Source organism: Acipenser ruthenus, chromosome 2 (genome assembly GCF_902713425.1).
Source record: "Acipenser ruthenus chromosome 2, fAciRut3.2 maternal haplotype, whole genome shotgun sequence".
In the NCBI taxonomy this organism is placed as follows: Eukaryota; Metazoa; Chordata; class Actinopteri; order Acipenseriformes; family Acipenseridae; genus Acipenser; species Acipenser ruthenus.
In genome coordinates, this window is record NC_081190.1 from 36274286 (window position 1) to 36302149 (window position 27864).

Genomic DNA, 27864 nt, shown 5'->3' on the forward strand with positions numbered 1-27864 from the left:
TTCAAGAGAAGATTTTGGCATTTGGGATCCAAGAAGGTCAGTGGTAAGATATCTAAAGACAAACTTCAATTCATTTTAACAATGTAAGCATTACTTATATAGTTTTCTCTATTTCATTTAGTCTGTTTTCAACGCAGGCATGTTTATCACACCCTTATTTTTATTTCTGTTAAGCAATGGAGCACCGTGTATATGGGTCAGCTGAGGACAATGCACCGCTTCTCCCTAAATCGCAAACGGGAGACCAGCAATCAGGAAGTGAGGTAGGCTAACTTTAATTATTGCATCTTACACTGCGTAGGTTTCCAACCTTGGGTTCACGAGCAGCTCCCTGGTGTCCCCTAAAAATAAAAGTTGGCTACTGTGTCTTCTGACACACAAACATTGGAAGCAAACACGCATTGGGGACTCTGATAGAGATGCAGCAATCGATTATTGATCACCATGGCTTTTATTTTGCGAGCCTATATTAAACATTCATTAATCGTTAATCGCTTTGGTGCTCTGAAACCTCACATAGCTAGCTACCCACAAACACATACTTTCCTTTTGCAGTGCTAGACTAAAGCTCTTCTTGTATTTGTTTTGTGATGAGGACTTGCAAAATCTAACGACAACATTGAATGTCTTAATGCTTTTTAGTTTCAATGCATATACTTATATATATATATACTAGCTTGCACATATGTGTTTCCAGTTATACACTTGTTCTGTTGCAATAATGCGTCCATTATTGCTGATTAGGAAATTGGTTTCTGATTGTACATCTAATTTCTGAACATCTTAGTTGCTGTTCTTTCATCTGATACAAATATAATGTTTGTCATGCTAAAAGATGTTTATCTTGCTAGAGTTCTAAATCACTGTTAAAAATATAACAACATGTAATTGTTCCTAAAAAAAAAAAGGTTGTTAAAAAGTTCATGAAAAAATCCTTCAAGCTGAGCTCAATCTTGGGAAAAGTTGGTACTGCTGTAAAGCAGGATTTCCACAGGTGACAGTAATGCCAACATGATGACTCTCAAAGTGAACTGGCTTTAGGGTGGCAAAGTAAACTGGCCTCTAATTACAGTACAATGCATGTGTGGCTACATTCCATTAAACTGACCACAGCCTTTATCATACAGGTCTTGCTAATCAGAATTTGAAATGCTCCACATGTCTAATCTGCAGTAGCAAGGAAGAAATGGAACACCATTACCAGTGGATATTTCATAAAGAAAATGTAGAACAGCAATTGCAGCCAGGCTGATTGAGGTGTGTTAACCCCTGGGTCTGTGTGCGCTCTTTCAGAGGAGAGGACAGTCCAGCTCCCTGATGAAGATCTTCTTTGTGTGTCTGCTCGCCTCGGTCATTACAACAGCCGTGGCAGTGCTTGTGGTTGTCTTCGCCTCACCCAACAGATCTCAAACTGTTGATCGCAAAGTGCTCACTAGCACCCTTCCCCCCGTGGACGTGAAATACAAGTACCTTAATCACATGGATAAATCCAAGGTATTAACTCTGGAGATTTGCTTATGTGGCATTACATTATAGCTATGACTGAAATCAACACTGGTTATACACAACACTCCACAAATATGAAAACATGAATACAATTGTAATTGTATATTCCCAATAAACTATTTCAACACCAAGTAACTTTGGAATGAGACAACCCTACCATAACTAATTTAATAGTATCTGTGTCTTGTATTGTAAAAAAAAAAAAAATCATACAAATGTTTTACAGGGGCATACACTCAATTGGGATTGATTAACTGATATTCTGTGAGTGGAGTTCATCTTTCCTAGTCGTCTTTAGGGTATGCAGTGTTGAAAGAGTTAAATACTAAGATTCTTGTAAATAAACAATGAGATAGTATTTGCAAGACAAGTGCAAGGGCACAATTTTCCAAGAGGAATGAAATCATTTTAACAGTAAAATATTTGAAGATGTAATGTAACTAGTACTTACTAATTTATTTCTTGCTAGTTTTATACTATTACAATTGTTTTATTCCTCAGAACATTGTGCTTAGCTTCCAAATAGGGCTCAATGTGTTTACTTTCTCAAGTCCAGGTAGGAGGTACATTTTTTCTTCATGGTTTGTATGACATGATACAACTTATTTTCCATTCATTTACTGACAGGCTTACAATTGTGTACTTTTTTAACTGAATGGTAGTCAGTTTACAGATAGGTAGCAACCCTTTCAAATCTTGTGTTTTCCAGCTTTTTAAATTGGAAGGTGGAAATGTCCAGTGGGCAAGATACCGAAGTAATCCTGCCCACTATGACTCCAGAGAGGAGCAGGAATTCGGGGACAGTATAAACTCCCAACAAGCTCAAGTGACAGGATCTACTTTACTAATGAAACCAAATGGGTGTAGAGTTCCTCACTGGCACTTCAACGCCAATGAACACGGATACCTTGTTAAGGTAAAACTGGCAGTAATTTATCAATTAACATTTTTTTTTTTTTTTTTCTAAAACATTACAAACTGTCGCTGTTAAACAATTTAACACAGTCAAATTACATACATTGCTTAAGTAATAAAGCTATTTATCCTGCTTCATAACTACTCGGCATCCTTACAAGTATGGATTCCATCTGGCTAGACTCTAGTAAGCAAGAAATTCCCCACTTCTCCACCCTAAATTATAGTAGTTACAACAATCAGTCCATGTGTACAACTCTACAAAAGACTTGCAGTGGATTTGATAGCTTCAATAGAGAATGATATTGTATGGAGGCCTCCAGTATTACAGTTTGTACTTCAGATAAATAGTTATAGCAAATAGCTGTATTACATGTTTGAATCAATGTTTTTAATGTTTTTAGTAACATTTTAATGGCATGCTAATATTATTATTATTATTTATTTCTTAGCAGATGCCCTTATCCAGGGCGACTTACAGTCGTATAATACTGATAGTGACATGTTTGATTTTGTTTGTATGTGTGATTGTAGTATTTTTTAAGCATTACAATAATCAGTTAATAATTTTAGAGATAGACACTGCTCTTGAATAAGACAATAGTCTGTTATGTATTCTCAGTACTACTGTACTAAAACTATGGACTCAAAAATGAAATACTGGTTACGTATACAGTGCTCCCCCTTTATAATGCTGTAGTCAGGAGCCATAGTTAAGAGACCGTGCTCTTTGTGTTCTGCCTTATAATGAGAATACTTGTGTTAGTGTAATGGCATTATGGGGGAAATGGGAGCCATGACCGTACCGCCTTACAACCTGTACTACAGTATAAAGTGCCGCCTTATAAAGGGGAGCGCTGTATTCATACTAACACATATTTTAAATTAGGTTCCCAATAATAACCATACTGTTTATATAGTTCAATGTGTATGTCCAAAGTATTTATTTATTTATTTATTTTGTCTCAGGGCAGTGCATGGATTGGTATACTGGATTCAGCACCCTTCGTTGTGACCTCTTACAATGTCACAGCTGGCCAGGTAATATTCCTGCCCCGAAGCACCCTTCACTGGCTGAAGTGCGTCGGAAATGAAGACTGCCTCTTTGTGCTCTTCTTTACCACACACGAGGAGCTCATAACAATGGAAGTCGACAATGTCTTTTACTCCACACCGCAAGATATTGCTGCAAGGTCACTGAAAGTAAGAAAAGTAGAAGACCTTTAAATTATTGTTATACAGTATTTAACAGCAATGTCTTTCTTTGAAGGCGGGATTCAGGATAACACTGTAAGAATACTCCATATATATATATATATATATATATATATATATATATATATATATATATATATATATATGTCAAGGGACTAGGTTGCACAGCAGTTAAGTCTATAAAATGTAATTATAATCATTATTGAGGGAAAGCAGGACTGAATGGCAGGCAGTGTTCAAGTAAAGATTGAGGTACAAGTGCCTTTTATATGTTTTTTTTTTTTGTTTGTTTTGTTTGTTTAGGTGAAACCCAAAAAACCACCAGCACTGACCATCATATACCAGTGTTGGTCATTTCTGGAATTTCTTCAGGGCTCCCTCTCCCTTATTATAACATCATTCACAATAACCAAGGGAAATATAGCATTAAAACTAAGTTTGTATTTGTTGTTTGTTTGTTTGTGTTTGTTTTTTTTAATTTAGAGCTAATATGGGAGTGTGCAAGCGTACGCTAGTCTTTTTTAGTTAGTGGAAGTATAAGCTGTATTAGATGGTTTTTGTTGATATGAAAAATGTCACATTGCTGTAACAATGTCCTTCTCATTTCAGCCAAAGGGGGGTATTGATTTTATCAAGTCGTTCAAGAAGCCCAGTGAACAACAGGGCGTTAATCTTCCGCCCAACCTGGCAGAGCTTGTAAGGAAAGCCAGCTATGTGCAGTCTGTTGACAGCAATGTATGGAGGTACTTTTACGATCTGAAAGGTACTGTCAAAACCCTTTTTAAGTAATCAAGCAAACTGAAAACTTGCTTTAACCTATCGTGACAGGGTGAAAGGATTATGAGGGTGTTATCATAGTACCAGATATCCATTTTAAAAATGAAATTACATGTTTGTGGTAATATGTTATTTATTTATTTTTTTTACAAAGATGCACATTGAAACCAGCAGTAAGATAAGGTTTATGGCAAGTTGTTGTTTGCAACAACCACTGCACCTATATAATGAACTGAAGTGTAGGACAGTTATGATATATGGAATAATTAATGTGCACATTCATGTATGTTGGTGTTAAGTGGCTTCCTCTAATTAAGTTGATGGTGTATTTCTCACTCTCTTTGTCAGTCCTGGGTCTGTCATACAAAGAGTGCAAGAGAAAGTATACTCTCAACTTGACTAGAGCTAGCCACTTATGAACATATTGTGTCATTAAATCTAAATAAAAAACATTTAGATTGAATGTTTGAAAACCTGATATTAACATACTTAATCTGTTTATATAGAGCCTGCTGTGGTCTAAACGTTTCGAATGCTTTGTCATTGACATTGGCAAGATCTACACTCTGTGAAATTATAAGTGTAGCTGCTGCTAATAGGTTCCAATGGGGACATGACTTCTAATTCATTATATAGGTTTCAAGTGTGCAGTTTTGAAAGAAACACATATTTTATCAAACGAGTATTTTCATTTTAAAACATAATTTCTGACTAAAGGTTGAAGAAATCTGTTTTGAAAGCTTTTAGACTGGTTTGCACTTACTGGGTGAAACTGTTCCCACCTCTTCACTGGCTAATACCAGTAACGTGCTGAGATGAAATGATCCAGGAAGTGCAAGTGCAAACAGATAGCTGCAAAATAAGGCCTAGAAACTTGGAGCCGCCTAACCTGAAGTAGAGCCATAACTCATATCATGTTTTAGAATAACTCATTCAACCTAAATTATTTTGTTAACTGTGACACTTTTAAACTCTTGAATTAGATATTGCACCCTCAGAGCTAGACTGCCCTGGTCATAAAATATCTCTACTTATGGAGAGCGTCAGTCTGGCTGGGGGGAATGCAATGCTATTTCATTCTGCCCAGTTCTACAGTTTAAATTTGAGAACAAGTCAGGTATTTATTAGTAATTTACATTTAAAAAGATCCTTAAGTAACTATGTATCCCTGAGTCCCAAAGATAAATGGGATAATTAATTCCCTGTGTCACATAGCTCCTCTGCTGTTAGCATTAAAACACTGTCATTTCCAAGCAATCACATGGCTTTTTTCCCCCTTTGTCTACTACAGCCTCCAAGCAATACAAGTATCCAGGAGGAGTCATGCAGTGGGCTCGGTATAGCAAAAATTCACAAAGCCTCTCTGTGAATGAACAAATATTTAGCCAGTCTCTGCATGATGTAAGATTTGTTTTACTCTTATTCACAATGCCCTAGTATACCGTTGTAAAGCATATTAAAGTGTATTCACACATCAAATCGTGGTATTGCTAAACATTGTAAAGAATGGTACATTTTACAGGGGCTGTGCTGCATGATTGTATTAGCTCACAGTGTAGGAGATGGCCAAAATCTTGTGGGTATATTTTCAAAGGATTTACTCCAGTCTTTAACTACTGTTTATTTTGTTAAAGGAAAAAAACGCACATAAACAGAACGAGGTAACAGTTGCTGTAGCAGCAACAATTCAAGACCTCTCCTAAGCACTCTTGTTCATTTCTGTAACATTAAGATAGTATTTTCACCTTCCAATTAAATACTGGAGTAAATTATGTGTATTGACGGTCCATATAGGTTTACATGGAGTCAAAAAGTCAAGCAAGATGCCTGTCAAAGCATATGGAAAATCCAGGTAGCATGTTTATTATTAAATAGCATTGGTTTGCTCTCAAGCAAAGCAGACAAGTGAAATCATCTGTGTTTAGTACATGATATCTTAGTTTATCTTGTGTTGTAATTAAGTGTTTTTATTTTGAAGTCAAAGAAGCCAGTGCAGTATAGGACAGTTTGGCAGACTTATCATACATTTTATAAATACAGTTTTGTGAATACAGCTCATTGTCTTGTATACAGAAAAGCTGTGTGTTGTTTTTCAGCATGAGGACACTCTCACCATTGCTACAATGCAGATAGTCAGCAACGGGATGCGCCAGCCACACTATCATTTCAATGCCAATGAAATGGGATATGTAGTTCGCGGATGTGGAAAGGTAATGATGTAATTCCTAGAGTATGTTTTGTGGTAATACACTTTGGCCTACCAAAACAATTGATGCTTGTTCTGGGGAGAGGGGTGACTGCCCACTGGTACAGCATCTCATTCAATGACTCCTGAATTGTTAAAGAAGACAAAAGTCAAGAGCAGTTTCATGAATATCACAGTTTTATATGTATTATAAACAGCACTATTGAAATAAACCAATAAACCACGAGTTAAAGCTTTGTGAGTAGGGCTCTATGTAAAACAAGTATTATTTTTTTTTTTTAGCTTTAACCAATTATTTATTTATTTGTTTTTTTACATGTGTAGGTTGGCGTGATAAGCAAGTCGAAAATAGTGACTAACTTTGACATCAACATTGGAGATGTTTTCTTCTTTCCTCATGGAGCCCAGCATTATATTAAAAGCACATGTGACGAGGACCTCTTTCTTGTAATTGCCTACAGTACTGGCAACGAGGTGAGAAGACATCCAGTTATACAACTGAAATCAATTATACAAAAGTCAACTACTTATTTCCATTTTATTGTAATACCAGATGTGTTGTAATCTCTATTACAAAGAGAACCACGCAGTGCTCATATCCTTTTCTACATCTTGTCACTTAAAAAGTAAAATTCTAGAAACTAGAAATGCCCACCTGAAATGGCCTAAGGGACAGGTTTATGAGTTAATAGGGCTTCCATGTCATTACTGGAACGAAAATGGAAACTAATGTGTGGCATGCAATTACTCCACACTAGCTAAATAATGTGTGGCATGCAATTACTCCACACTAGCTAAATAATGTGTGGCATGCAATTACTCCACACTAGCTAAATAATGTGTGGCATGCAATTACTCCACACTAGCTAAATAATGCACCATCGCCACACGTGCTTGCCATTCACAGTCACGTTTTCAGAATGCGATGATCGCACGTTATGTAGGTATTGTGAATAGGGCTTTAATCTTACACAAGATTATATTGTTACAATTGCAAAGAGGATTTAAAAACTATATGAATAAGAAATGTTGAGAAGTGGTGAAATAATAAATAACATTTTCCTTTTTTGACAGCTGCAAACCCTGGATATGGATATTTATTTTCAATCCACAGCAGACTTTATATTAGCCCAGCTTTTCCGGAAGCACCAAGACGAATTTCAGAAAATTCCAACCTTCAAGGTCCCTCAAGATATTAACTTGCCATAAAAGAATATACAGGACTATTGAATAGCATGTGCATTAAAGATGTGTTTTGTAGTATTTGATCTTAAGCAAAGCAGACAGTGTAGCTGGAAAATTAAGCTTCATAATGCCTTCCTTGCTTTTTGGGGTTCTGTTGTCTTCACCTTATAACATGTGACAGATACTGATGTACTCGTTGGCCACTTTAGCACTGTACAGCAGTAAATGTATTGACTGTATAAAAATCAAAATTTCATGCATCTTGGGAGCCCATCCAGAAGAGCACCTCTACAGCAGTTCTAAGACCTTGTTTTAATTTAATTGCCTAACTGACTATCTACGGTAGGTTCAAGAACATTGCATCATGGTCCTAGACTGGACAGGAATAAAAGAGCACCATGTTATGTTTTGGCTACACACCACATATAGGAATTTCTCTCTAATGTACTGTAGCACATTAGCAATACAATTGCTGCTGTAGGTAAAACCTAGTTGTATGTGGCCCTACACCTCATATCACCAAATTTTAAAATGTTAAAATACTTAAACTTTAAAGAACTCTCTTCTAACTTCCATTAGCTTGGCTGCCTTAGTATATGGTATATTGAACAAAACTTCTATGATGTGTATTGTATTTTTAAAAGTAAAAAAAAATGCTTGTTTCTTTTTTTATAAAAATATGATCACACTTTGGACTTAAGAAATGCTGTCATTAAGAAGTATTTTGGAATAATATCAGTGACTTGAGAAATTGAGAAATAAGACTGTGCTTAACAATAGCTTGTAGTGACCATACACTTCAGAAAGATAATGCATTACAATTTGCAATAAAATTTTATGATGACTCATAAAACTGAATTCTTCTGCATTACCTGAGCCTCCTAGAAGACTCTTAGCAGTGCTTATTTGTGTGTGTTACTATAGGGTTTCGTAACATTGCTATAATGCTAGTTAGAACAAGGCTAGTACAACCCTGTCCAGAGCTTTTCTTAAACCAACTTATGGCAACTGTTAAACTGAGCTTCTGAAAATGTCCAAAATGACTTAATTTAATTAGTTATTTCCTCTTCAATGGACTGGCCTTTAAGTAATGTAGTGTTTAAAAGAATGCTGTTTTTTCTATGAATAACACTGTTCTTCATTAATAACAAGAAAGGATATTTAAACATTATTTAAATAACTTTACTGACATCCAGTACAGTACACAATTTATTTGTATAATATAAAAAAGGATGCAGTCATACTGTTCCTGGTAAGAGGAAGACAAAACATTAAGTACATCATTAAGATTGTACACAACTACTTTCTTTTTTCTAACCTCATATTAAGACTAAATATCTGCCAAGAGGTTTGGGATGTAATGGCATGATCACCTGTCAAGTTTGTAGAGTCAAAACAACAGTAAAAGGCTCCCCAATCATTTGAAGCAGCAGGCTCCACATTTGGCTTTCCTTTGAGAACTCTGGCCTGGTCCTGCTCCCTAATAGGGTTTCTGTGCCAGCAGAGTGCTCAGTTTTATCTTGCCGTCCATGGAGGCTGTAAGGCATGTCCCACAATCCATAGCGGTGCACCAGTCTACTGTGACAACCGGGGCTTTGTGTCCCCCCAGAGGCAGGACACTCTCTAGGCCCTTCTCACCCTCATTCAGCTGCAGAGAAATGGAGACACACACCCAGGAATTAAAAGGGGGAAATAAAGAAACAAACCACTCGGTTGAGGAAATATGTACATCAATAATAAACCAAAGTAAATAAGACAATTCTGTACTTAAGGCAAATCATTAACCAAATTAAATACATTGAAACTTCAATAAAGTGGTCCATAACATCTGGTAATTCCATCTGTTAGGTCTTAATACCTAAATATTCTTTACTATTGAAAGATAAACTATAAGTTTCCCCTAAAGCCTCCCTCTTACCCTGTAGATGAGCCCTCCATTGGAGGAGCAGGTGAGCACATAGTTCCCCTCGGAGTCAAAGGCGAACAGCCGGCCCCGCGGCACCTGCACCTGCTTGTATCCACTGTACCCTGACAGGACGAATGGGCCGGTAGCGTCCGAGGGCAGTGAATACTCTGACTGCTTTACTCCGCTGCGGTGGATATTCCACTCGATGAACTGGGAAGGATAAGACACACTGATAGTTACACAGGCAAGAGGTCATTTATAGGTGGATTTTGGGACAAAGAACAAGCCATTTACTTAAATTCTTATTTGGTGGTAGCTTTACCTTCCCATCTTCGCCAATGCTGAAGACGGTGTTCTCGTCATAGCTGAACTCCACTGAATACACCTCTCCGTCATGAGCCTTCCAGCTCATAGCGCTCTCATACCGCTGCATGTCTGCGGGAGAACAGAGGGGTACCAAATCAGGGGTTCAGTATCCTTCCATCCATCAGCAATTCCGCTAGGTAAAACTGGTGCCTGTCACAGTGGCTAGTCACTAAATGTTTTACCAGTCACAACTTAAAATATCATTGTCATTCGTATGACATCTGTCAATTCTTACAGCGATACACATACACGTAGTTATGGAGAATAAAATAGGCCTATGTGAAAAAGAAAAAAAAATTATATTACAGTGCCGTGAAAAAGTATTTGCCCCATCTGATTTTCTGCATTTTTGCATATTTTTGACACTGAATGTTATTAGATCTTCAACCAAAACCTAATATAAAATAAAAGGAACCCTGAGTGAACAAATAACACAAAAATGTGATACATATTTCATTTATTTATTAAAGAAAGTTATGCACACCCAATGCCACCATGTGAAAAAGTAATCGCCCCCTTAGACTCAATAACTGGTTACGCCACCTTTAGCAGCAGCAACCAAACGCTTCCTGTAGTTATTGATTAGTCTCTCACAGCGCCGTGGAGGAATTTTGGCCCAATCCTCCATGCAGAACTGCTTCACTTCAGTGACATTTGTGGGTTTTCGATCATGAACTGCTTGTTTCTGGTCCTGCTACAACATCTCAATGGGGTTTAGGTCTGGACTTTGACTAGGCCATTCCAAAACTTTAAATTTCTTGTTCTTCAACTATTCTGATGTAGACTTCCTTGTGTGTTTCAGATCATTGTCTTGCTGCATGACCCAGCTGCGCTTCAGCTTCAGCTCACGGACGGATGGCCTGACATTCTCCTGCAAGGTGTCCAGGTCCTGATGCAGCAAAGCATCCCCAAACCATGACACTACTACCACCATGCTTGACCACTGGTATAAGGTTCTTACTGTGGAATGCAGTGTTTGGTTTTCGCCAGACATAACGGGGCCCATGTTGGCCAGAACATTGTTCCAGAACTCCTGAGGATCATCCAGGTGCTTTTTGGCAAACTTGAGACGAGCATTCATGTTCTTCTTAGTGAACAATGGTTTCTGCCTTGCTACTCTGCCATGAATCCCATTTTTGCCCAGTGTCTTTCTGATGGTGGAGTCATTAACACTGACCTTAGCCGAGGTAAGAGAGGCCTGAAGATCCCTGGATGTTGTTCTAGGGTTCTTTGTGACTTCCTGGACGATTTTGGCAGGACAGCCACTCCTGGGAAGATTCACTACTGTCCCAAACTTTCTCCATTTGGACAATATGGCTAAGACTGTGGTTCGGTGGAGCCCCAGAGCCTTAGAAACGGCTTTGTAACCCTTTCCAGACTGATAGGCATCAATGACTTTTTTTCCGGAGGTCTTCAGGAATTTCTTTTGTTCGTGGCATGACGTGCCTCTAGAACCTGTGTGCTGACAACTTCACTCTGATGGTAAGGGCCAAAGTTAGTCAGATTTATATTGGGCAGGGCTGGCCGAAATCAGGTCTGGTTGTTAACCAAAGTACTCAAACAGCTGACCCTAATTAAAAATCTAATCAAATACAATGTGGAAAATGTGCAAAAATGCAGAAAATCAGACAGGGGGCAAATACTTTTTCACAGCACTGTGTGTGTGTATATATATATATATATATACACACACACACACATATATATATATATATATATATATAGTGTATATATATATATATACAGTACTGTGCAAAAGTTTTAGGTGGGTGTGAAAAAATGCTGTAAAGTAAGAATGCTTTCAAAAATAGACATGTTAATAGATTATATTTATCAATTAACTAAATGCAAAGTGAGTGAACAGAAGAAAAATCTAAATCAAATCCATATTTTATGTGACCACCCTTTGCCTTCAAAACAGCATCAATTCTTATAGGTACACTTGCACAAAGTCAGGGATTTTGTAGGCATATAGTCAGGTGTATGATTAAACAATTATACCAAACAGGTGCTAATGATCATCAATTCAATATGTAGGTTGAAACACAATCATTAACTGAAACAGAAACAGCTGTGTAGGAGGAATAAAACTGGGTGAGGAACAGCCAAACTCAGCTAACAAGGTAAGGTTGCTGAAGACAGTTTACTGTCAAAAGTCATACACCATGGCAAGACTGAGCACAGCAACAAGACACAAGGTAGTTATACTGCATCAGCAAGGTCTCTCCCAGGCAGAAATTTAAGGCAGACAGGGGTTTCCAGATGTGCTGTCCAAGCTCTTTTGAAGAAGCACAAAGAAACGGGCAACGTTGAGGACCGTAGACGCAGTGGTCGGCCAAGGAAACTTACTGCAGCAGATGAAAGACACATCATGCTTACTTCCCTACGCAATCGGAAGATGTCCAGCAGTGCCATCAGCTCAGAATTGGCAGAAAACAGTGGGACCCTGGTACACCCATCTACTGTCCGGAGAAGTCTGGTCAGAAGTGGCCTTCATGGAAGACTTGCGGCCAAAAAGCCATTCCTCCGACGTGGAAACAAGGCCAAGCGACTCAACTATGCACAAAAATACAGGAACTGGGGTGCAGAAAAATGGCAGCAGGTGCTCTGGACTGATGAGTCAAAATTTGAAATATTTGGCTGTAGCAGAAGGCAGTTTGTTCGCCGAAGGTTGGAGAGCGGTACACGAATGAGTGTCTGCAGGCAACAGTGAAGCATGGTGGAGGTTCCTTGCAAGTTTGGGGCTGCATTTCTGCAAATGGAGTTGGGGATTTGGTCAGAATTAATGGTCTCCTCAATGCTGAAAGGTACAGGCAGATACTTATCCATCATGCAATACCATCAGGGAGGCATCTGATTGGACCCAAATTTATTCTGCAGCATGACAACGACCCCAAACATACAGCGAAAGTCATTAAGAACTATCTTCAGCATAAAGAAGAACAAGGAGTCCTGGAAGTGATGGTATGGCCCCCACAGAGCCCTGATCTCAACATCATCGAGTCTGTCTGGGATTACATGAAGAGAGAGAAGCAACTGAGGCTGCCTAAATCCACAGAAGAACTGTGGTTAGTTCTCCAAGATGTTTGGGCCAACCTACCTGCCGAGTTCCTTCAAAAACTGTGTGCAAGTGTACCTAGAAGAATTGATGCTGTTTTGAAGGCAAAGGGTGGTCACACCAAATATTGATTTGATGTAGATTTTTCTTCTGTTCACTCACTTTGCATTTTGTTAATTGATAAATATAAACTATTAACATGTCTATTTTTGAAAGCATTCTTACTTTACAGCATTTTTTCACACCTGCCTAAAACTTTTGCACAGTACTGTATATATATATATATATATATATATATATATATATATATATATTTTTTTTTTTTTTTTTATTAAGCAGAAAATGAAAGAAAATAGTTTAGAACAATTTATTTTACACCATAGTACTGAAAAGATAGGAGGATCTACAAACTTACATAAAACCACACTGACATATCTAGCCTAAAGAGAACACGCACAAAACAATACAAAAATAAACTGTACTTTATGCTTTAATTTCAACTAACACACGAGGCACACTCAATCTCCTCATGGATGAAAACCAAATAAACAAATCCTCCCCTCCAGGAGGAACGAAAGTAGGGGGGTGTGGATTGAATCGGCCTGTCGGTGACTTGCTTTGTTAACAAGCATGCACGCGAAGGCAGCAACTGCCGAATCACTCACTCATTCGATGACGGGCGTAGTCTTTATGGGGCGCAGTCTAGAGGCACACTCATTTGCTCTTGTTAGCAACAGTCAGTGTTTCTAGCTGCTCGTCACAGATCTTTTGCTGCCAGTAAAACTGACGGACTGCTTCAGTCTCTGCCCTTTAACTAGCTTTTGAAACTGTCTCTGACTTGTATTTACCAGTTAACGGACATGCTGATCCATCCCTAACACTTAGAAGTATCTCCAGGCACAGCCTGGTATTGCTAACATTCTTTCTGTCTCACCAAAAAGCCGTATGATGCCGTCCGCAGCTCCAGTGACCAGCAGGTTCCCGTTGTGGTTGAAAGCAGTGCAGTTTATAGCGATTGGTCCAGGTTCCAAAGAGAACTGGAGCTGAAGAGAAAGGTTGCAAAGGCAGTTTGAGAAAACTGGAAAGTGGTACAAGCTGAAAAAACACACTTTTAAATTCATTGTCATTTTAAGTGGACACTGAAACTACATGGTGAATTACATGGTGTAAAAACCTCACTTCCTCTCTGTACTGTTTCATTTGACAGCTCTCAGTACCAGATAGAATTACAGTGGGAGACTGAAATCCTCAGTGTAACTGTAGTAGTTTCTTCAAAGGTTTCCGAACTCAACTGTGTCCATGACAGTGGTAAGGGTGGCAATGTATTATCAATGAGGACAAGAGCACTCTTTTCATACGATAAAAACTGATTGAGGTTACTTTCAATCACTGCCAAAATGATCCAGTTGCAACTAGGGGTGTTGCGATATGATGATAAAAAGATAAATCGCGACATGAATTCTAACGATTATTCTATCGTCAATAGTTTTAATTATCACAGTAATTTATTTATTTATATCTATGATTTTGCCCACTTTGAAAAAGACACATCAACTGGACATTATGCAGAAAAAACTATAATAGGAACATCCAGTAGATGGCGATAATTAACCTTCCACTGGGTTTTATATAGTTACAAAAATCAACAAGAGCAGTGCACAAAAACAAACATGACAGATAGCGAGAATGACAGAAACAAACTCTTTCCTCCAAAAAAAAAGGGTTAAAATCAGTTATCTGGGATAATTTGGGTTTTAAAAAAATTACGATGGTCTGGTTATTGAAATTTGTAAATTATGCCGAGCTATTGCTCTTTCAAAAGAGCAGCAAATATGTTCACGCACTGAAGAGAACACCACCATGCGTTTACAAAGCAGCAGCATTGTGTTAAGTGTTAAGTAAGAACGAATTACATGTATAATAATAATCATAATGCGTTTAGGTATTCCTGTTTTATGATTAAAAACAAAAATTACATATTTTTTTAGCTACATACAGTAGCTTAAGGAGGACAAACATTTTAACACCATATAAAACAAGCATAACAATAAACAGAGTGGTGTGTATTCGAACAGGAACGTCAATATATTTAAAGGATACTCCCTAAACGCTCAGCGCACACCACATTCACTATATCATTGTGTCTGTTTTTTAATTATTTATTTTCAACTAAATATTAGCGTTTTCAAACATTAACTTAATTAACATTTAACATTTTGTTGATGTACAGTCACGAGTAAAGTCTTAAACAGTTTGCATTTTAAAAAAACCCTGGTTCCTGACTCCTAGTGCCGTTGTTATTATGGTCCTAAAAGTCTTAACACAGTTATATCGCCTATATTTATTTATTTTTAGAAAGCTCTGAACGAGCTGTAAGGAAAGGCTCACCACAGCTAATCAGTATTCATATTTATTCTATTTATTAATTTTTATATGCTCAATTACTGGTACTGGAGTAAAGCTTAGGGCAGGCTGATGTGACCAGCATTTAGAAATGCGTTTAACCCAGGGGGTCAAGAGCTGAAAACAAATAAAAAGGTCTAATTAAGCAAATTATCAGTTCAATTAAGGGTCTAGTAAAGTAATTGAGAGCTTGGTTGGATTGAAAACCAGCAGCCACAGGGGGTCCCCAGGACCAAGTTTGAGAAGCCCTGGTTTAACCCAATAATAGTGTAGCTATTTGATTTGGGAATAAAACATTTTTAACATCCTTAAATCAGACTGACAATTATGAGAAACACCCAAACTAATCAGGTCAAAAACAAAACAAAACCTTTTTTTTTTTTTAAATAAGGACTAATCTTGATTAAAATGGCACTTTAGTTTATCTGTTTTGTAGATGTTTAGAAACTGTTCTGAGAGTGTATTTAAGATATACAGAGTGTTTTGTAAATATCTGTTGTATTATAATTAAGCACCATTTTTTATTTGAAGGTTTATAATGTTGTAAAACACGTTTTATCTTAATAAATAGTTTTTAAAACATTTTAAATCTGTAAGAATTCTTTTTTTTTTTTGTAGTTCTTTGTAAAATATCGGGCTGTATCGCAATTATCGTGATAATACCCCACAGAATAATCATCTGAGAAAATGTTCATATCGTGACATCCCTAGTTGCAACATACTGTACATAAGGATTCCTCTCAACGCCACACAGGGTCCTTGACTTTGAAGTACCTGCTGTTTGACAGTCTTGGTATCCCACAGTAGCAGTTGTCCAGGGACAGCACTCGATCCCCGGGCCCCGCTCTCACTCAGGGTCCCAGAACGCAGATTATGGGCAGCAGCAGAGCAAACAAAAGAAGTTCCACTGGGGCTGCACGCCAGGGACAGGATCCTGAAAAACATTATTTAATATCAACACATGAAACATCATGTAGCCAAAGGGAGATTATGCAAGCCCATTTGTGAAACTGAGTCCAACTGTAGAAAACTGTAGAAGTAAAGTAACCTGCAGAGAGACGTTTAACCCCGTTGTGACCTTGACATTAGTGGAAGCCAAGAAGCCTGAATTCCGTACCTTGGGTGCACGTCATCGATCATCATCTCGTACAGATTCTTCTTAGCCTCAGTGTCATACAGCCGCACCGTGCCTACCCCACTCCCCAGCAACAACTGAAACAAACACAATAACTGATATTACTTACTTATTCATTTCTATCATTTTCACTATGACAATAGCTGAACAGTATACATTTCTTTTATAACCTGCATAACGTACATACCAGCCTGTCTGGTTTAGTTGCCCACTCCAAAGAGAGAAGAGGGGATTTGGACATAATTGTTGCCTTGGTCTGCATGAGAGGGTTAAATGACCAGACCTTAATGACGCCATCCACATCCAGACTAGCAACTCTCCTACCAGAGCAGTCCACCCTGAACCAACACACATAAATAAAATAGTTTGAGTGCTAGAAACAGCACAAATCACACACATAACACCAAAGAGTAACTTAATATCATAAATAGGATATGATGTTGTTTAATTTAATTTGACCTTGAGGCTCTATACCACTCTAGCATGGTAGTGGGTTTGCTTTGTTTAAAACAGCTGACGGCACACGCTTCGGAGGACAGCGTGTGTTCGTCTTCGCCGCTCCCGAGTCAGCGCAGGGGTGGTACAATTGGATATATCAAATTGGGAGAAAAACGGGGTAAAATCAATTGGCGACTGCTAAATAAAAAAAAAAAAAGAAGAAGAAAAAAAAGAAAAATTGCTGTGGTCTGTGACACCCAATTCAATTTCTGAATAAACCATCTTTAGAAAAGAAATAACAAGATACTTTAAATGAATTATCGTACAGAGTGAGAGATTGACATTAATGACCGCATTTAATAAAATGTACATTTGTACATTATAGATTTAAGCAATAGGTTTACTAAGACTGCTGCATAATACAAAAATGGCTTGCGAGTAAAAACAAACACATTACCTCAGTTTGTTGTAGCTTGTGGGTTATTATTAAGCAGGTTATTTTAAACTTTAGTAATTGTGGGTAGGCAGTGGGGCTGCTCACGTTATTGCAGGTCAAATTAGGATCACAGGCAGCCTATTAAGTACAAGGTAAAACAGATTCGCTGTATCTCATATACCTGACAGTTCTCTGAAGACCCACGGCCGCACACAAACCCACCTGCAGTGCATGATAGAGGAGTGATGCTCCGAGTATTCCTCCTGACTCAGTTTAATGAAGGGCTGCTCGATAGCCCCAGATAAACCTCCTCCTTCCACACAAGTTCGGGTCTGTTTAGTGGGCGAGTCTATCTGGTCAACACTTCCTTCTGGGTGGGTCTCTGTCTCTAGGCTTTCACCTCTCTTCTCCATGCTCTGTGGGCATAGATGTTAATTCTGTGTTGATAATTCCTACGTCTTCAATACTTCTGAATGCCATGCAGTTCTTATTTCAATAACCAGTACTAGGATTGTAATATACTAAAGGATACTGTCCATTTACAAGTTAAGGGCAGTTGAAAAACAGCTTGTCTCATTTAATTTGTAAAAGTGTTACTGTATGTCGTAATGGATCGCTGCCTAGCGGTTGATGAATTAATAATACAGACATCCGCATTAGATATGTCCTTACCTAGCTTGGTCTTTGAAGATGTTCGTCTTTGAACTGCATGGTTTGCAGGTTCACACATTCACATTCAATTCAAAGGGCTGAGATGCCAATTGATGATAATGTGTTGAGGCATTTACCTGGGCAGGGGGTTTGGCGAGCAGCTCCTTTCTTTGCTTCTCATGGTCCTGGTGTCTTCTCTGTCGTGGGTGAGCAGAACCTGAGTCACTCACTCCTGGGCTACTGAATAGAGCCTTAGAGTCCTTGGAGGAATTTTGGGGATCTTTCAACTTCATACTCTGAAACAGCATGATCAAAGTGATGTCAAACAGGAAATTAACAAAATCATGAAGACCTCACATTCAGACATGTCATGCAGTATCTGTATTAAACAGCACTGCACTGTGTGGAAAATCACTGTTAAATATAAACTCATCAACAGTGCATTTTTACTTACTGAATTTGAACATGTATATGATTAAACTAGGATAGGACCTCTTGAGATGAAACATACCATTTACAAGAGTATGGGCAGGGACAGGGCAAAGAAAAGGGGTAAAACAAGAAAACTTCAGCCCAGCATCTGTTTAGACTCTTAATAGACTGCTTGCATGCACATTGGAGTAAGTATTCCTTTTTCAATGATTTGTTTTCCTAGTGGGGTGTGGGAGTAATAGGTAGGGAAGCAAGAGAATGGCTACTGGCCAACAATTGCCACTGCAGAGTGAATCGACTAACATGATTGGCTGCAGCATCTCTCCTCCCCATTGTGACGCTGGCCTGTGTCGGTGAGGACCCAGCCCCCTGGGGTGTCTTAGCCGGTACACGCTTGCCCTGTGAGAGCAATGAGGACAGGAAGGAGCCACTTTGTGGCTGGGCAGTCAAGTTGGCACTGCGCTGACTTGATATCAAATCCCTGCAGGGGGAAAAAAAACGATCCAGTGTTTTGCACAAACTATTAGACGCAGACACACATCACTGAACTACAAACCAAATACATAAGTTAGTAACACACATCCCTTCAATGAAAGTAAATTCAATATTTTTTTTTTTTTTTAGTGGCACACACAGGCAGCAGGACAGGTTCTTTAAGAGCCAGCCTTCTCACACAGTCTTTCAAGCTTTAGATCTAATTTGTAGTGCACATTTATTTATCTTTAAGTTAAGGCAAACCAAGTGCCAAATAGCCCGGAGTTCTTGCACCATATCCAGAGTTACAACCAACAGGCATCACAGCCCCATAGCCGTCGGCTCAACTAGGCCGATCTGTCCCCCATTTCTTAGTCCTCTAGTTCCACGACCAGGATTCCCTCCCATTCAACCCCAGTCCTCACAGCTCGGTGTCTCCTAGACGGTCCATGTTCTGTACGTAGGGTGGCAGTTTGTGGTGAACCATCACCTCTTCCTTCGGCAGGCGGGGCTGCTCTGCCTGCAATGCAAACACCTGCAGTGGGAGGAACAAATGCACACGGTCAGCCAGAGGAGGACAGCCAGGGATCCACACACTGCTACAAGACAGGGCAAATGGGATGATCTCCTCACTGACAGCTGGCCACTCATAAGGACATGTAGTAAATGTTTCTTCACATTTCAAGTATCTAGTGAGAAATGCTTATTGCAAAAGAGTTACTTCTGACTTTGAAGCTTAAAGGGATACTTATATTACAACAAATATTTTCAATAGATACATAGATGCTACAGAAAGGTTGTGTTTATATTGTGATGCTTGCTTCATATTCAACACAAAGTCAACCCCACCTCTTCAGTCTTACCGTTTGGCGCAGTAGTTCATTCTCTTCCAATATGGCAGCACTGCGCTGCACTTCTGCATCAAAGCTCAACAGCACTGGGAGAGGTAGGCTGGTTAAGAAAGAAGAGCAACATTCCCATGGGAAGGGGCAGCTTTACATGTGTAGAGAAAACACATTTTTCTCTGTGAGATATACTACTCAATCAGTAAGCAATATGTAATTTTGTATTTTTATACTTTTACTTCCAGTGAGACAAAGACCTTCTTCATAGTTGACAAATGCCTACTTTAAGTGTTTCAAAAAATTCAAAGCAGTTTTAAAATATATTAGCACAAACAGCAAAGTGTTACAAAACAGTATGTTCACAAAAACAGCACTAGGCATTATCAAATACGTTATAATTATTATTATTATTATTTTTTGTGTAACTATTTTTACTATGTGAATTAGTAGTCGTTCTACCCCTAGTGTACACATCACTGTCAAAAAGAAGACAGCGACGGCCTGGAAAGGATATGCATACACTGGAAGAGGACGCTCAGGAAGTTATGCAGTGAGACAAGGAAGGTGTCCGCCCACTGCCGCGAGAAATAGGGTGCAAAGATGGAGTTCAGCTCGGGGGAAGGGATGAAGGGCAGAACGAACCAATCCCGCCACTCCGTCTGGCCCTGCAGCTCTTGTGCCTGCTTCTGGAAGAACTCCTGGGTCTTCTCACTGCGGGCTGTCTGCAAGAGGAAAATGGTTTTTTCATTTTTCATGCATATTAAGAAAATTCGTTTTAAAGAAGAGCATCAAACGGTGTGGTCTAATGTGTTGTGCTAAGAAATTGGGGGTAGACTGGTCTGAGAAAACAGTTTAAAAATGGAGATTTGTTTGCCACTACTGTTCTTTGTTTATTATTTTTTTATACTTTGCTTCTCCAATGTAGAAGAACTGACTGTTTTTGTTTTGTGGCGTATTTAATTTGGTGCAGGAGCTTTTTAGTTAACAGAGCTGATGCAGATTATTACATGCTGGTTAAACAGCAGAACCTTGACAGCTATTTTGGGAAAACAATACTGAAGCAATACGGACTAGGGACCTTATTACTGGCATTTGCAGATACAGGGCTTATTAAGATATGTTGTCAATATAGTACTATGGTAGAGGCATTAAAAGTGGTTTCATGGAACATCAAGGGAGTAAATCACCCTATTAAAAGGAAAAAAAATCTTATGTACTTAAAACAAAAGAAGGTAGATATTGCCCTGTTACAAGAAACTCACTTAAACAAAGAAGAATCTGACAAATTAAGGAGAGACTGGGTGGGTTAAGTCTTTTTTAGCTCATATTCTTCTAAAAAACATGGGGTTATTATTCTGATCCACAAAAACTGTAATGCACAAATAGATAAACAGCTCTCTGATGAGGAGGGAAGATGGGTGGCTTTATATTTGGAAATTTCTGGTAGAAAATACACTTTAATGAATATTTATGCCCCTAATTCAGACTCACCTGATTTCTTTCATGATATATGTGCAGCCGTTAGACAGCTTGGTAATGACCACATAATAATTGGTGGAGATGTTAATCAAGTCAGAGATATGCTCTTGGATTAATCTAATAGAACTGAAAAAACTGTAACAAAAGGTAGTTTAGCCATTGATACAATTTCAAAAATGGGCAAGGTTAGGCCTCTCCTTACTGGTTAAAATTAGTATTATAAAGATGATTATTGTCCCCCAAATTAATTACATCACATGTTTTCTCCGGCTCAGCTTCCCTCCTCGTCTTCTAGACAGATATAACACAGCTGTTAGTAAGTTCCTATGGGCTGGAAAAAAAACCTTCTTTTAATAAAACAAATCTTTTGCATCCCACACGGACGGTGGTCTTGGACTCTCAAAAACACATTTTGCAACTGAGCAAGCACCTGTGTGGGCTATTATAGAAAGAGAACTTACAGATCCTTTCCCAGTTCAGGCCTTTATTACTCAAACAGGCAGATCAGCCCCATTTAAGAACCCGGTATTGGCTTTTGCCAGGGAAACCTTGATAGTGACTCACCAAATTACTAAATCAAATCCCTGTGTAACAAAAAAGACTATCTATATGGTATAACAAACTGCTACTTATTGATGAAATGCCATTCGGCTGGGGGTCTTGGGTAAAAGCAGGAATGATCTTAATGGAAGATATTTTTGAAGGTGAAATGCTGCTATCATTTAAACAAATAATGACCAAATATAATATTTCAAAGACTGACTTTTTGGAAATATCTCCAATTAAGAACTTGTACTCTTGCCGTGACTAGATCACATCCTGTAACTTCGATAACAGGTATTCAAGGAGCTGTTTCAGAGTTCCTGGCAATTGACAGGAGGGGCATCTAAATTTTACAGCCTTTTTAGACGGACTCAGGCTCCAAAGTTAGAGGGTCTCAGGATGGCATGGGAAAGGGACTTTGGAGCAAGTATTTCAGAGAGCAGCTGGCAGGAGATGGTTGGGTCATGGCATATGTCCTCCAGAGAAATCCAGTCATGTTTAATAAATTACAAAATAATCCATAGGTGCTACTGGACCCCCAGTGGAATGGCTAAATTAAAACTGAGGACCACTGATTTGTGCTGGCAATGCAAGAGGGGCACACTGTTACACATACAATATGAGTGTGAAATGACACAGCCTCTATGGTCCAAAATAATAACTCTTTTGAGTAAAGTATTTGGGATGCTGCTAAATTAGAACCCAGCTTTCTGTATATTAGGGATTATGCCCGAGTAGATAGATCTAAACCATCAACAGACTATCTGGTGCTGACTTGCACTTACAACGGGTTGTAGAGAGGTACTTAGGCACTGGAAGTCAACATCACCCATTCCGTTTAGAGAGTGGGTAGACTTGTTAACCAAAAGAGCATCATATGAACATGTGGTCTACAGAATGAACAACAGAAATAATGTATTTTTGCAGATCTGGGGTCCCTATATGGATTTGTTAGAAGGAGAGCCATATAATTAAAACATATCTGTATGGATCTTTCCTGATGTGTTTTTTTTTATATATAATTATTCTCTACATAATCTTGCTATTAAATTTTGATGATACTCCAAGCCTTTTGTGTTTTTTTTTTTGTTTGTTTGTTTGTTTTGTCTTGTTGTTATCTTTCTGTATGATTCACCTTTGTTGGTGTCTATATTCTGTAAAATCCAAAAGGAAATAAAAAACAATTCACAAAAAAGAAAACAGTTTTAAAAAAAATAAAACATCTCAGCTAATGCCAACTTCTACTCCAGTGACAAGAATCCACAGCCGGCCCCTGGATATCACTGGAGTAGTAGTTGTAGCTGGCATTAGCTGAAACGCTTCTTTATTTTTACTTCTCATTTGCTTTGTGCTACTCTTACAAAAAAACAGAGTGAAACAGAGTTTTATTAACGAGTAAGTGGCTTCAGTTTGCTTAGTGACCTTTTTTTTAATGTTTGCAATCATGACTCTTACAGTAACTGCCATTTCAGCAATTTAGCATAAGCTAAATCATCCAGAGTGTCTTTCAACAAAATAAACACTATCAAGTGATGGGACACTGCTTTGCACTAGATGGTGCTGGAGCTTACACGTATATGCAATCAATTACAACTGAAAAAAGCTTACTGTAATTAAAATACAGAAACATTGGCATGTTTTACTGCAAACTGGGCTTTTTAGAAAATGTGATTATTGTACCATGTTTAGTATGTTGTAAGTCAAACACAATATTGTGGTGGACCTCTCATGTTTAAATTTAACTTTGACAGTTCGTGGTTTCTTTTGTTGATACAGTATATTTTTATTGGACCAAATTAGTGAAATAATAAACAATAATTGACCTGTGTAACCTGTTCACAAAGCTGGCTTAAATCGACATAGAATTATATCAATTTAAAGACATGATCATGTTTATTAGATTAACAAAGGTATAACATCACTACCTTCAAGACCTCAAAGGTCTCTTCTTCAGATGTAAGCAGAAATGTATTTTATTGATTATGTTTGCAAATCAAAGTATTGTCAGATTTCTGGAACAATACAAATCTGAAAGTATACAAAACAGCAGTGTGGAGTAATGGTTAGGGCTCTGGACTCTTGACCGGAGGGTCGTGGGTTCAATCCCTGGTGAGGGACACTGCTGCTGTACCCTTGAGCAAGGTACTTTACCTAGATTGCTCCAGTAAAAACCCAATTGTATAAATGGGTAATTGTATGTAAAAATATATAATGTGATATTTGTATAATGTGAAATAATGTATAATGTGATATCTTGTAACAATTGTAAATCGCCCTGGATAAGGGCATCTGCTAAGAAATAAATAATAATAACAAAACATTCCATTCCTATGGTAACTGAATGGGATGCTGAAACGTGACACAATAGCAGTAGTAGTGACACAAGGTAACTTTAGTAGTAATTAAGTATAGAATGTGATGTTGGCACCTGTGGCAGGGCTGAGGCCCCCATGCATGTAAATATGTATATATTTCTTGTTTATAATTAGTTTTATTTATTTTGAATTTCAGTTTGGCAGGGATGGGGTTAAAATCCCATCCCTGTGAAAATCCATGTGCAGAATATGGCCAGGTGCTAACTGACTGATTTACTACAACTACTACCACCACCACCACCACCACCACCACCACCAACCAATTTGACTGTAATATTTAAAACATGGACATGATGAACTCAATGACTGGAAACAATATAATCTGCTGGTTTCACAGATACCAAAAAACAATAATCTTGCACTATTTTACCGAATATAATATTAGATAATCCAAGATTAGTGTTAACCTGTGTTTGTGAAACCAGCCACAATAGTACTATGTTTACCCTCAAAACAGTTGTGTGTCAGTAATCAGAGGTCCTGTACCTGCACAGTGTACACCAGGTAGTACCGGTAGAGACTGGTTCTCAGCTTGTTCACAGTAGGCCGGTAGATATCCTCTAGACGACTGAAAAGACGCCTGTCAAGATAACCCCAGTAATCCCGGAGCCCGGGCAGGTCATAGCTCTGAATGAACTGCTGCAACTGCTCAATAATCTTATCCACCTTTATTGAGAACACAGAAATAGTAGACAGACAAAAACAGGTTAAAAAAAATGTCAGAGAAGATGGACCCTCTAAAACAAAAAATGATACACTGTAATATTTAATTAACAATTTAGCAGAGAAAGGCTAGCCAAGGATAACTAATTAAATCTATTTAGAGTCTTGTGCTGAACAATACATTAAAATGGGCATGGACTCACTAGCTGTTTTAATGGAGTTATCTTTCCTAGCCCTCTATAAAAAGTCTGCAGCATTTATTTTTATTTTTTATTTAATTTGTAATCGGCAATTATTTTTCTTATGTTCTCCCAAATTTGGTAAGCCCAATTATTGTTTATTTGAACCCAGCTCACTGCTGCCACCTCCGTGCTGACAAATACGGACACACGTATCCTCCAAAAAGTGTGCCGTCAGCCGCCTGCTTCTTTTCATGCTGCAGGCCCACCATGCAGTCACCTGTGAGCTACAACGTTGGACGACCACGTAGCTCTGGGTAGCTTACAGGGAGACCTGTAGGCACCCGGCCAGTCTACAGGGGTCATTGGTGTGTGGTGAGCCGAGGACACCCTGGCTGAATTAAGCTCGCTCCCCCCCCCCCCCCAGACAGCGCTCGGCCAATTGTGCGCCACCCCCTGGGAACTCCCATCTACGGTCGGCAGTGGAATAGCCTGGACTCGAACCGACAACCTCCAGATTATAGGGTGCATCCTGCACTCCACACGGAGTGCCTTTACTGGATGGGCCAATTGGGAGCCCCTCTAGGTCTGCAGCATTTAAAGTTGTAAAATAGGTTTGACATCTTTAAGTCTTGCAACATCCCCTGACAACATCTGAGTCAGTGTCAACCTACCCTGAAGCCCTTCTCCTTGTCCGCCTTGATCTCCACATCCAGGTGCCTGAGGGAGCTGGTGAAGCCTCTGAAAATCAGGTACTCCCTGACAAGTTCATCTGTCCTCTCCACTGCGGACCCCATGGTCTCAAACTCAGAGAACTGAAAAAGAATACAGAGCAGCGTGCATACACATTCTCTGTAAATATTACCAAATGTAAATATTTGTTACAGATAGCTTTAGAAATATTTACATTTTGTTGTGACAGTTATCAATAACTTGCTCAAAAGAACACACAACCATTTGCATTCATACATAGGTAAAGGTTGGCCCTGGTCTCGGATTGCTGGCCCTGGGCCACATCAAAACGGTGGCCGGCCCATGGGCTGCCTTTTCTTTTTGGAGCTTTCGCATATGAGAAAAGGTGGCCCTTAAATCGCAAATGTGATATCAATCGAGATATCGTAGCTTGTTCCAAGAGACTTGTCAAATTTACAAATATTAATATATTTTTCTATGACGCAGAAAGATGTACATTTTTAATTCACTGTTTTTTTTTTATTATTATGAAAAATATCGATTTCAAGAAATGGTGTAATTGGTGGCAAACACAACGACCTTATCATCCTTGTTTTAATCCGTTTCCGTACGTCTGTATTGTGTAAATAGTACTACCCCAAGACAATGACTAATAAAACGAGCTAGTAATGTCCTAGTAAAGGGTTATATTTTAATGTTTGTTTCACTAAATAAATATTACAATATTATCAACAAAAAAAAACAATACGTAGAAAAAAATATCATAATTACGATAATGTAATTGTATTATATAATCCATGACATGTACCAGCGGATTGTTTTCTAAATTGAAGCTGTAAAATGCACAATATAATTTTTCGCAAGTAAGTTTGCAGCAGCATTAACTATTGCATTTTTTGGCAATCTACACAAAAGCTAGAAATAATATTACTTACAATATTGGTTTTGTAAAGATAATTTTCTCTGACACTAACTTCCTGTTGTCCCTCCGCGTTTTGTGTGTCATGTGGTCGTGTCACGAAAAAAGTCATGTGATGAACATGACCCCACCCCCTTCAGCACATGAATGCCAAGCATCCTCTGCTGTATGAGTCGGCAGCTTTCACTGTCAGTTTCAATAATCTTAAAAAACACTGCAGCCAAATTTGCTAATAACCTTTTAGCTGCTTAAATTACGATAGTATGATGGTATTTTCTTTGTTGAAAAATAAACATTTAAACAATAATGTTCAATATTTTCTTATCAATAACAATTTAAAAGCACGGGGCAGGGACTATTTGTGAAACAAGAATAACTGAACTATGTTTTAAAAAATCATGTCGCAAAATAAATCGTCTTCGCGTCAAAAGCGAACTATATGTAAAACAGTTCAACATCCATCTGTAGTTATAGTGCGCCTGTGCTACATCTTTGAAGAATCAAGTACTGTATGTTGTTTTATTTTATAACAACACTGCTTGGTTTCTGAGTCTTGCATACCTCACTGAGCTTCCATGGGCTTTGAAGTACAGACTCCTCAGTGTACTGAAAAAAAAATAGAGCACAGATAAGCTGGCTGACTGCATGAGCTTGCTTTAATCAACGTGTTTCTCTACTGAATCGAATTTTTTTTAAAAATCCTTCCATTTATTTTTTAATCTTGATATGTATGAATCAATTATTTTTTAAAAGATTAACTCTCTTATAAATAACTTTTAAATGCATACCTTTCATTCCTGTTTCCAAAGACTTTGTTAACACGTGAAAAATAACATTTTATTATTTTCTTTCTTAGCAGACGCCCTTATCCAGGGCGACTTACAATTGTTACAAGATATCATGTTATTTTTACATACAATTACCCATTTAGACAGTTGGGTTTTTACTGGAGCAATCTAGGTAAAGTACCTTGCTCAAGGGTACAGCAGAGTCCCCCACCTTATTGAACCCACAACCCTCTGGTCAAGAGTCCAGAGCCCTAACCACTACTCCACACTGAACTTT

At 38.4% G+C, this 27864-nt stretch overlaps 2 protein-coding genes across 3 annotated transcripts; one reads left to right on the forward strand and one right to left on the reverse strand.

Annotated features, from left to right (window-relative positions):
• LOC117409275 (uncharacterized) lies at positions 1–8492 on the forward strand. The gene is made up of 10 exons (XM_034015058.3): positions 1–43; positions 175–263; positions 1294–1494; positions 2216–2422; positions 3391–3624; positions 4246–4399; positions 5705–5814; positions 6510–6623; positions 6944–7093; positions 7694–8492. Exons 2-10 carry the CDS (start codon positions 177–179, stop codon positions 7826–7828), a joined length of 1392 nt encoding a protein of 463 aa, XP_033870949.3. The 5' UTR covers positions 1–43; positions 175–176; the 3' UTR covers positions 7829–8492.
• Positions 6609–26957, reverse strand: LOC117409274 (WD repeat-containing protein 91-like). 2 transcript variants are annotated; one of them, XR_004545490.3, is made up of 17 exons: positions 26816–26957; positions 25862–26002; positions 24832–25011; positions 20463–20670; positions 19967–20049; positions 19529–19638; positions 18933–19110; positions 18335–18493; positions 17769–17962; positions 16860–17010; positions 16655–16749; positions 16312–16471; positions 14069–14177; positions 10033–10145; positions 9723–9920; positions 9178–9452; positions 6609–6744 (listed from the first exon to the last, which is right to left on the reverse strand). XR_004545490.3 is itself a non-coding variant. In XM_034015057.3 (16 exons), the coding sequence occupies exons 1-16, from the start codon at positions 26909–26911 to the stop codon at positions 9285–9287; spliced, it is 2343 nt and encodes a 780-aa protein (XP_033870948.2). In that variant the 5' UTR covers positions 26912–26957; the 3' UTR covers positions 9001–9284. The 2 variants fall into 2 exon arrangements, 1 of the variants encoding a protein (XP_033870948.2); XM_034015057.3 differs by lacking the exon at positions 6609–6744 and having other exon boundaries at positions 9001–9452.
• Positions 26958–27864: the final 907 nt, after the last annotated feature.

Bases quoted from the DNA above. Each gene is read 5' to 3' on its own strand.
- LOC117409275 (XM_034015058.3), top strand. From the start codon at position 177: ATGGAGCACCGTGTATATGGGTCAGCTGAGGACAATGCACCGCTTCTC. The intron at 3,625-4,245 runs GTAAGAAAAGTA...TTCTCATTTCAG, and splicing joins TTGCTGCAAGGTCACTGAAA to CCAAAGGGGGGTATTGATTT. The intron at 6,624-6,943 runs GTAATGATGTAA...TTACATGTGTAG, and splicing joins TAGTTCGCGGATGTGGAAAG to GTTGGCGTGATAAGCAAGTC.
- LOC117409274 (XM_034015057.3), bottom strand. From the start codon at position 26,911: ATGACTTTTTTCGTGACACGACCACATGACACACAAAACGCGGAGGGA. The intron at 16,750-16,859 runs GTATGTACGTTA...TGTTTGTTTCAG, and splicing joins CAACTAAACCAGACAGGCTG to TTGTTGCTGGGGAGTGGGGT. The intron at 14,178-16,311 runs GTACTTCAAAGT...CTTTCTCTTCAG, and splicing joins CCAAGACTGTCAAACAGCAG to CTCCAGTTCTCTTTGGAACC.